General features: G+C 50.8%; 1 protein-coding gene across 6 annotated transcripts in view; it reads right to left on the bottom strand.

The window, feature by feature from the left end:
- The window catches only part of LOC102385793 (rho GTPase-activating protein 39-like), a 167,434-nt gene that overhangs the window by 26,766 nt on the left and 129,933 nt on the right, over nucleotides 1-10,735 (bottom strand). For all 6 annotated transcript variants that reach the window (XR_003096089.1, XR_003096088.1, XR_003096086.1 and 3 more), the window contains one exon: nucleotides 8,825-9,024. Coding sequence is in view for 1 of the 6 variants with exons in the window: in XM_025214663.1 (XP_025070448.1) it covers nucleotides 8,825-9,024 (200 nt within the window). In the remaining 5 variants the exon portion in view is untranslated. The remainder of the gene's footprint in view (nucleotides 1-8,824; nucleotides 9,025-10,735) is intronic.

Genomic DNA, 10,735 nt, shown 5'->3' with positions numbered 1-10,735 from the left:
GGCTGGGGTCTATACACCCCGTATGCTGCGCCCTCCTGGGTGCCGGGGTCCTCCCACTCCGCTGTGGGTTCCCCTTGAGGCCTCCTCCGACCCCTTATAGCTTCTCCCGAACCACTGGTTTAAACAACAACAAAACACAAGCCCTTGGGCTGTAACATAAATTGAAGCCGCCTGGTTAAAACAACATTGCTCAAGCCTCTGAGAGCTGCCATAAAGCTGTCGCTGCGGTCAGGCTTTTCCTCACCTCCTGCCTTAGGGAGCTCCTGCCTCTCTGGCTGCTGGCAGCGCACTGCCTCTGGTCTCAGCTCCTAGGCTTTACAAGAGCCAGGCCCTGCCCCCTCTGGTCAGCTGACCTTCCCTGGTTGCCCCGGCAACCCACAGCTGTGCTCCTTAGTCACTGCTAGGGCTCCTTCCCTAGCAGTTTTCCCCTCTTCAGGCACAGGGCACCGGAGTGCTCTGTGACACTGCCCTATTTGTCAAGCCCATAATGTGGGAAAACCTGTAAAAACAAAAAAGGCAGAACATCCCCCACCTTGGGGGCCGTTTGTAAATTTACAAATAGATTTTATTCAAATGCCGAAATGTTGTACTTATGAATATGTTCTTGTTATTGTATGTATGTTTTCTGGATGGGTAGAAGCCTACCCATGTGCAAAAGCTGATACCATCACTGTGAGCAAAAAGTTGCTCAGAGACTTTATTCCAAGGTTTGGTATTCCTTTATACATAAACTCCAATAGAGGAACTCATTTTACTGGGCAGATAATGAAAGTAGTCTGCAAAGTCCTGCAACTCCAGCAGAACTTTCATTGCCCGTACCATCCACAGGCCTCGGGCCAAGCAGAACGCCAAAATGGCATTTAAAAAGATAAACTGGCCAAAATTTGTGCTGAAACTCACTTGAAATGGCCAGATGCACTTTCCATAGCCCTTATGAGATCTACTGTCAATCAAAAGACCGGACTTAGCCCACATGAAATCCTGATGGGAAGACCCATGAAGCTCCCTGCCTCACCACCTGTTGCCTCCCACTTTTGCAATATACATTTACTTGATGATATTATTCTAGACTACTGTACAGCACTAATGAAGTGTGTGAAGGCTTTTCATTCACAGGTACAAGCAACTCTCCCCAAGGAACCAGATGAGCCATGCCATTGTATCCTGCCTGGTGACTGGGTTCATGTAAAAGTCCATCAACGGAAGTCATCGCTGGAGCCCCGCTGGGAAGGCCCATTCCAGGTACTCCTGACAACCAACACTGCAATAAAGTGTCAAGGACTCCAACCGTGGAGCCATGCTTCACACACATTAAGAAAACATCAGCCATGTTAGACTTAGAGTCTCCTCCGTATCAACCTTGTAATCAGCCTCCACAGACTGGTAGTGAGCCTAGCGCCTGCCAACAAGAGAGCTCAAGACCAGTAGTGAGCCAAGCGCCTACTGGCGAAGAGGATTTGCCACTACAGAATGAAGAAAATGTACCCCAACGACACCACTATGCCCTTCGGGAAAGGAAAAAGGCCTCTACCTAGTTCCTGGTTCCCGAGGTGGGGTTGGTTAGTCGTAACTTGGGTACTTCTCAGGCTTTCCTTTTGGATCATCTTATATGAACTTAAAGACTCAGCAGCTAAAAGAAACTTTATAAATCAGACTAGACTTCAAAACAGGTAAAAAAAAAAATGACTCCCACACTGGCATGCTCACCAAAATGCTTTTCTTCAACTGTCTTATCAATATGCAAAGGCTCATGGCTATAAATATCTAATATGTTGGGCCAAAAGGCCCAAAAGGGGGGAACGTGGAAATAAGTTTAACCAGGCCTCTTACTTGACTAAGAAGAGAGAGAAAGAGAAGAGAAAAAGATGCTGATGCTATGTGTTTTAAAATGTTCTAAGATAAGGAAAAACCTTCATGCCTTGTTTTGTCTGTGTGCAGATGTTAACCTCCCCCTTTCCGCTGAACCAGAAGCTGATAACTGTTCCCAAAACAGAGTGTTTTTTTCTAAATAAGTAAACTGCTTACGTGTGACAAATGAATGATCAACATCTTTCTGTTTCTCTCAAGGTTGCTTTGTCTGAACCCTGCATCTTTTCTCGCTGTCTAAAGTATAAATACGCTTGTAAATTTGTAGAGGTCAGAGTTCCTTTGAGAACTCTCCCTGTGATCACTTGTATAGCTTTAAATAAACCTAGATGGCTCTGCCAATTCTAATACAACCACAACGTGAAGTTTGATTTCTTCCACAGTATAAATTCGCCACATCCCACATCATGCTAAGCAGGGTGGTCCCTTTGGGCTGATGAAAAACCAACACGAAGTACCCATTAAGCAGGTTGGCTTTTTCCTGGGTGTCAGTTATCAGTTGTCCCATTTGATTTAGCAGGGGTCCAGTGTTACCCTTGCTTGTCTTCCAACTCCCCACATATCTGAAAAAGGACTTTTTATTGTCCTTGATATGTGTAGCCAGATGGAGTTCGGTTGCAGCCTTGGCTTTCCTGGTTCACTCTCTACAGGTATGGACCAGTGCAGAATACTTCTCCTTTGTGGTGATTCCAGTCTTCCTTCCTTTATAAGCCTCTCCTTTTAGGCGTAGGAGGTCCACACGTTCCCTGCTGAGCCAAGAGGGTTGCTGTGCCCTTTTGCTACCCTTCCTCCGAGAAGGGATGGCTATCTCTTGTGCTGTCAGGATTGCTCCTTAAGGAGCAACCACTCCTCTTGGACTCCTCTCCCTGATGAGTCATGGCCCTTTAGGGCCTTGATAACAAGCCTCCTGAGCTTATCAAAAAAGTCAGCTTTCCTAAAGTCAAGGACTTCTGCATTGCTGACTGACTTGCCAGCTTTGCGATGGATAGTAAAAGTGATCAGCTCGTGGTCACTGTCTCCCAGTGTTCCTTTGATTCTTAGGTTGCTGATTAGATCATCCCCTTTGGCCAGTACCAGGTCCAGCAGTGCTTTGCCTCTTGTCAGTCCATAGACTTCTTGAGTCAGGTAGAGCTTGTCCACACATGTGAAGAAGCTTTGTGACTGTTCAGATTTGGCCAAGTGCTGTTCCCATGAGATGTCTGGGTAGTTGAAGTCTCCCGTGACAACCATGTACCGAGAGCATGCAGCCTCAGCCAGTTCCTTGGCAAATTCCTCGCCTAGCTCTTGTTCCTGGTTAGGAGGTCCATAGTAGACTCCTACCGTTGTGTTCTCTGTGCCATGTTCCCCATGTATTTTAATCCAGAGGGACTCCAGTCGTCCTCCCTGGGTGCCAATGTCAATTTGCAGGGACGTATAGCTTTCCTTGACATAGAGAGCTACAACCCCACCCTTTTTATCCTCTCCTGTATAGGGTATAGCCGTCTATACCTATGGCCCAGTCATAAGTGGAGTCCCACCAGGTCTCCATTATCCCTATGAGATCATAGTCATTCTTGTTTAGCAGGAGGACCAGTTCCTCCTGTTTGTTCCCCAAGCTCCTGGCATTGGTGTACAGACACGTGAGTGTCCAATTGGAAGCCCTAGGCTTCTGCACTCCCAGGCGGACATTTTTCCAGGGCTGGGGTAGGAATGGATTCCCTTGGGTGCCCTAACCTGCTGGTTTTGCAGTAGTTGCCTGGTGGGCTTGCTTTGGTGGTTGTCCACCCATCCCCTGGTGGGCTTAGTTTAAAGCCCAGTCGAATAGGTCAGCCATTCTGGCTGAGAAGAGCTTCCTCCCCAGTGAAGCGAGGTGGAGGCCGTCTCTTCTCAGCAAACCACTGCCTCTCTCACCAAAGAGTGAGCTGTGTTCGTGGAAGCCAAAGCCTTCACGATGACACCAGTCTTCGGTTGACTACCTTGATCTGTCACTCCCTCCTCAGCCCATGACCCGCAACCGGGAGGATCAAAAAAAACCACCACCTGTACCCCCAACCCCATAAGCCCTGCTTCCAGAGCCCTGTAGCCACTCATGACCTGGCTGGGATTGCTCCAAGCCATATCATTTGTGCCCACATGGATAAGGAACATAGGGTAGTGGTCAGAGGGCCAGATAAGTTTTGGGACCCTCTCCACTATGTCCTGCATGTGGGCCCCCAGGAGGCAGCAGACCTCCTGGGCTAAGGGTTTGGGGCAGCAGATTGCCCCCTCAGGAGGGAGTCTCCCACAATGACCACTCTGTGTTTGGTCTTAGGTACAGTAGGGATGAGTAGCTATGAGTGATCCTCCCTTGCCTGCAGGAGCTGGCAGCTCTGCAGGTTCTACTGGGGCTGCAAGAGGTTCAAAGCTGTTGCAGAGCCCCAGAGGGGAGGAGACCCTGGTGCAGTGGGCATTAAGGCTGTTGACCACCTTGGTCCAAGCCCCTGGCTGGACAGTGTGGGAGATCCTTAAGTCCTCCCTTGTCCTGGAGGGTGACCTTAGTCTACCCTTGGCCATCTTGGGATGAAGGGCCTGGCAGTAGGAGTTGATCTCCTGCTTGCCATCCCTGATGGCACACAGTCTCTGGACTGTGGTCTGGAGCTCCTCTATCTGGCACCTCAGAGACTCCAAAGTGGCGCAGACCCTGCAAGGGGAGGTGGCCATGCTCCCAGTCCCATGTGCCTGGAATTGTGCCAGGCAGCCCCCACAGCCAAGAGCCAGAGGCTCCATCTGCATGGAGCCCTGAACCATGGGTTCCGTCTGGGTGGAGACCTGAGAAGTGCCAGAGGGGGAGGTCTCAGACTCTGAGGGGATCCTTGGGGTGTGATGTGTAGTCATCCGCATTGTACTGGTGGTAGTCCGGCTACTGCCATCCACATTGTCTGGCTACTATTGTGACTACCTTCCCTAGGGCTCACTAGCAGGGCCTCGGGCCCTTCCACTCGCCCTTCTGCGCGAACTCCCGAGCTAACTCGCACGCCGGGCCTAGAAGCGCACCTGTTTGCGCGTCCTGTTTGCGAGGCTCTGGTCACGTGGCTTCCTGGGGGCTGAGTGAAGTAAGAGCTGGGGGGGGGGAAAGGTGTGACCCCCCTTGGCTTCTCTCAGCTGTCCTGCAGTTGACTAGGTCTAGGACCTTCCGTCACCGTGGGCCCCACCTACCTCTGGCTATGCTGGGGGTCTGAGTTGGGGTCTTGCTGGGGGTCCCTGGCCTCAATGGGGGTGCAATGGGCTTCTGCCCATGCATCTCACACCGGAGCTGGGATGAACTGCGGCCTTGCCATTGGCGGGCCCTTTTTAAACTGAAGAAAGCAGTTTGTCTATTTATAGACAAAACCTTTTTCCTTCCTTCTAGCTTACCATATTTATAGAATGATTTTGCTTCCTGTTTTTATGCGTTTTGCTAGCTTTATCTCAATTTGTACTTTGGCTTTCCTGATTTTATCCCCATACATTTGTATTTTTATATTTACCCTTCATCATAATGGCCAAGTTTCCACTTTCTGTACAATTCCTTTTAAGTTTCACATTGACGAGATCATGTTGTAGCCAAGCAGATCTCTTATAACACTTCCTATCCTTCCTACACATCAGGAGACCATAGCCTTGCACCCATAATATTGTCTTATTAAGGAAAAAAATAACTCTTCTGGATTGCTTTTTCCCTTAGATATGCCTCCCAGGGGATTGTGGCTTTTTGAAGTCCAGTGTTTTTATGCTGCCATCTTCCTTCCTTCCTTCTGCAAGGAAAAGGATTTACCATACCCCCAGCTTTGACCAAGCACAAAAATCGGGTTTATTGAAAGTTCACACTATGCGAGGAGATGTCAAAATTCACCCATTATCATAATCAACTCAAATAATTTAGCGAGTCACAAAAAAAAAAATCCCTCATTTCATATACACCAATTGACTAATGGTCCCTTGAGGGGTACCTTCTTAAACATCCCTTTCCAGGCTTGCTAGATTTGCTTGAAACACTCACCTAGGCAGCAGTTACTGATCCAGATGGAAATACAGTCAGTGGGTTCTGCTGGCTCATTGATAAATGTGGCTCAGTTTCATATGGTTTAGGATACATGCCCTGGTGCAAGGTAATCATTGTGGTTCACAATAGGCACATCTACACGTTACCCTAAGGCAGGGGCGGGCAATTATTTTGGGTGGAGGGCCGCTTACAGTTTTGGCAAGCCATCAAGGGCTGCATGGATAGCCCTGCCCCTTGATAGACGCCCTGCCCACCTGGTTGCCATCTTGGAATGCTGGAAGTTCCACCCCTAAACCCTGACTTTTGCCAACAGAAGTCCCTCCCCTTGCCCCCTGGAAGTACTCCTTTCAGCAAGGGGGTCTGCCATCTCAGAACCAGAAAAATACCAAATTATATTCTAAAAATCAAACATGTACTACAAGATTCATTAAAAAAAATAAGTTTATCCTGATTTACGTAAGTGTGTGTAGTGTACATAGAGGTGATGGCATCATAGCTCAAAATGAAGTCTAACTCTTGTATATTGTGGGTGCATGGGGTGTGGGAGCGGGTGTGGGATTTCTGGGGAGGGGTGGACAGATGTGGGTTTTGTGGGATGCTGTGTGTGTGGGGGGAGGGCTTGTCCACAGCCTGCCCCACCCTGCAGTAGGCAGAGCCCCCGTCAACGCTCCTCCAGGCCCGGGTGTTACGCTCCTGCCCTTGGGGCACTGGTGCGGCCCCATGCTCCTGCTCGCTGCCCCTTCCCCTCATCTGCCACTGCTGCCCTTCTGCTGCTTCCCCATCCCCCAGCCCTACTGTTCACTGCCCTGGCACCATGTCCCAGCTGCTCCTGCAGTCCCAGCACTGCAGCTGGGAACTGCATGGTGCTGGAGCTGCCAGCCAGCCAGTGTCTGGGGGAATTGGGGAAAATGGCTGCAGCAGACGGGGGGAAGGGACAGCAAGTGGGCGTGCAAAGCAAAGCAACAGCTGGGCAGGAGTGCAGGGCCTGAGCCAGTGCACCGGGGCCAGGCTGGCTCCCTTCTCTCCCTCCTGGTACAGCACAGCCCAGCTCCGTAGACCTCTGCCAGCCTGGGCCCCATGCTCCTGCCGCCTCATTCTGGGCCCCGCCGGTGCTGGCCCTGGTGCCTCTGCCCAGCTATTGCTGCACTGAATGTGCCTTTTCACTGCCCCTTCCCCTGCCTGCTGCAGCCATTTCCCTGTTCTAATCCCCACCTGCTGGCTGGTCGATGCGGTTCCCAGCTGGTGCTGGGACTGTAGGAGCCAGCCCGGCTGACCCTGAGGACTGGTGTGATTGTCCACAATCCTCCCCTGCCTCCCTGGGAAGAGTTCCAGGCCAGAAGCCCCAGCTAGGCAGAGGCTTCTGGCTGGGGCTGGGGCTGAGGGGGGCTGGGCCGCACTTGCTGTGTTTGCCTAGTTCTGCCGGAGGCTCCCCCCAGGTCCTGCTGCCCCTGGCTCCTGTCATCTTTGACAGGCAGCCAGGAGCAGATAAATATTAATATCTTAATTTTTTTAGGGGCCCTGCGGGCCGAATAGAATGGCCTGGCAGGCTGAATCCAGCCCATGGGCCGTATTTTGCCCGCCCCTGCCCTATGGTGACATACATTGTTACTGCGGCCTGGTTTAGTACTTCCTTTAGTACTCCTTTCGGAAGTACTATGGCAGGGTGCAGTGACCGCCCATACTACGTTGTGCATGTGACGCATGGTTAGATTTTGTTGCTACTTTGTTGTAGCGGTATGCTAAAATGGGGGATCATACTGCTATGGTGAAGTAGCTGCCGGTTATGTGTAGACTCATATGATTGCTATGTCACTGTAGTGCATCATATAGTGGTGTAGGGTGACATATAGGCATGCCCAATGAGGTGTATTCTAGAGGCACTCAAGGAGAAGTGATTTAATGGCCGCTTCACAACTTACATTTTCTTGCATAATCTGGCCCCTGAAAGCAATCTACGGTTGTGACATAACACATACTCTTTTAAAATGGCCAATCACACAAAAAATTAACCCTCAATAAATCAGCTATTAGATGAAGACACTATAGTGCACAGTGCCTTAGGGAACTTGTGTTCATGTTCCCCTGAGGGTTCATTTTTTCCACCTTTGTGGGGCTCGGCTGGTGCTCCTGCCAGCTCCAATAGTCCAGCTCCATCCCCAGGGCTTTCAGGAGGGGAGGGAGGGAGAGTAGGAGAGGGCAGCATAAAGCTGCTGGCTAGACTTTGCCGTGGCAGGAGCTGGAGGGGTGAGGCAGGGCACAAGGTGGAAAAAAGCCCTCTTGCCTCATAGCACCCCCCAACTACCAGTCCAGCTTCCCAGCCAGGGTAGCTGGGGGCCCATGATGTGATGGGAACTCCCTTCCCGCACCTCACTCTCAGCTCTCAGACAGCTTGATAGTGGCAGCACGCAGTTGCGGGCTGGGCTTTGCTGTGGTCAAAGCTGGGGGAAAAAGGGGAGGGGTGTTGGAACAGATTCTGGGTACCCTGTGGGCCCAGGCTGATTCCCCATAATACTCCAGCCAGGATAGCTAGGGGTGCCCACAAGGTAAAGCTAGGGGTTCAAGCTGGGGAGAGGGGGGTCTCCCTTTCTCCACCCCTAACCCCCTGCCTGAGCCTCTTGACAGAGACAGCATCTAGCTACCAGCTCACCTTGTCCACTGCTGGAGTTGGGGGGGATGTGGTGCTGGGGAGAGGGGTAGTTCAGCAGCCTCCAGGGCTGGTGCAGGCAGACTCAAGCCCCTCCGACCCAACAGGTGAATGTCTGTTGGGTCAGAGAGAGTGGGGGGGGTTCTCTAACTTACAGCACTTTGGGTAAAGTGCCATGAATTAGAGCGTGACCCTACGTACCTTATGTTGATTCAGAGCACTATGTGGAGTGGTTAGCTCTGGATACTGTCAGGTTATTGGGTCAGTCTGTAACCTGGACAGAGCCAGAGTTGTGCTGAGTCCATAAAACTCACCTGAATATTCCTTCAGTCTGTTCTCCACCCAGCGCCAGGACTTGCTGAGATAGCTGTGTTTGTATCCAGGGCAGCTTGTTACCTGGATATATCTCCTTCTGCCGTAACATGATTTCTTCCAGGGAGCTGCCAAAGAGTGAAGGTGTCACAATAGTATTTCTGGCATGTGTTATTTCCTCTATTGTTGGTTTTTGGAGGCCCTGAAGACAGAAAAAACATCAGTGAAATTGCATTTTGATATTGGACCCATGGAAGATTAGTTATACATGGAGATATGGATCATGAGCAGCCCTCAGGGAAGCACAGGTTATCATCTGAATTGAAAGCCTTGCTGCAACAGAATCCCATTATGGAAGCTTCATATGCAAAGATCAGGTGTGGGAGTATGACAGGAGGCAATAGAGCAAGAACGTTGCTTTCTGCAAGTGGAAGAGTTCCAGAGACTGTCATCTATTTTCACTCTCTGGTTCTGTTGCCACATTTTGACCTTTACATTTGTTACTGGGTTCAGTGTCTACACTAGGGACTCTCCTGGTCTGACTCATCTGCCACGGCTTTGATGGGAAGTTTGAAGTAAATAAGTTATCCTTTAAAAACATGAAACCATTTTACTGGGTGCAAAAAAACCCAGAAGTGATAGTCTTGCCAGTCCAGAAAATATGAAGTGGAAAAACTGTACCTGCCACAATGCCTCGCTGCTTTTCCCTCTTGACTATTACAGGTCCCCAAGTATCTCCACCCTGTGGGGATGACTTCTCCCCTTTTCTCCAGGGGTTTCTTACCCTTTTATTGCCTACAGGTACTTCTTATCCCTTTCTTGCGGGTCTGGCTCCTTGTTACCACCCTGCAGCCACCACTAATGCTGCAGTGTCTTCAGCTCTCTCTGGCAGAGAGTTTCCATTCCGCATGCCAGTGGTGCAGCTTCTGTTGGATCATCGGGGTTTATGGCTCGTCCCCCTCTTTCTCTCCCCCTGGTGGTGTTGCTCCTGCTGAGCCAGCTGGGACACTGTCCCGGATCTCCGCGCCGGCCACATCGCACCTGATGAGCCTGCTGGGACATGGAATCCGCTCCCTCCCCGTACTGGCGGCACAGCTCTTGCTGAGTCGACTGAGACACTGACTCAGATCCCCACGCCTGCCCTGCAGCTTCCACTGTGTGTTGGGACCTGGAATTTGCTCCCTCCCCGCTGGCTGCTGCTCCCACAGAGTCTGCTGCTGCTACTGCCTTGGCCAATTGCTGGCCAATCTCCTGCTCCAGTAAGTAGCTTCAATACTCATTTACCTTCCTGATGATGGTCTCTGGCCTTGGGATCTTTCGACTCCGTTTTTTTCATAGCCTCTTTGGGTCTCCGGCATCCGGAAGCTCCATCGTCCCCAATCCCCCGTGGAGGGCTGTCATTCTTCTCTCTCCCTTTTATCTTATACTCTCTTTGGGTATTGAGGACAGCTGCGGGCAGTCACAGCTGTGTGGTTTCGATTTCAGCCCTTGATTTGGGGATGGCCCTTCCTGGGATAAGCAGCTCTCTAATCTGACCCTCCTGAGGTGGACAGTCCTCACAGTAACAGGGGCTTGTGATCCCTGCTGCACCATTTAGTAAATATTCCAGTTTTCCCTGGGCCTCTGATGTGGCTCCATTTTCTTGGTGCAGGAGTGGCAGGTATGAGCCTAGCTCTGGGTACAGTTCATCAGTAAGCTGCTGCTGGGCCAGCAGAGCACATGCATATGTTATACTGGCTATTTTCCCCCCCAAACATTTTTCCCATTATTTGTTGCCAAAATTAACCTTTTAAACCACGGGCAGGCAATTATTTTGGGTGGAGGGCCACTTACAGAGTTTTGGCAAGCGATCGAGGGCCGCATAGGAAGTCCTGCCCCTTGATAGGTGCCCTGCCCCCTCCGGCTGCCATCTT

This window comes from Alligator sinensis, unplaced genomic scaffold (genome assembly GCF_000455745.1).
Source record: "Alligator sinensis unplaced genomic scaffold, ASM45574v1 scaffold249_1, whole genome shotgun sequence".
NCBI lineage: Eukaryota > Metazoa > Chordata > Crocodylia > Alligatoridae > Alligator > Alligator sinensis.
This window is presented reverse-complemented; position numbering and strand designations above follow the sequence as displayed.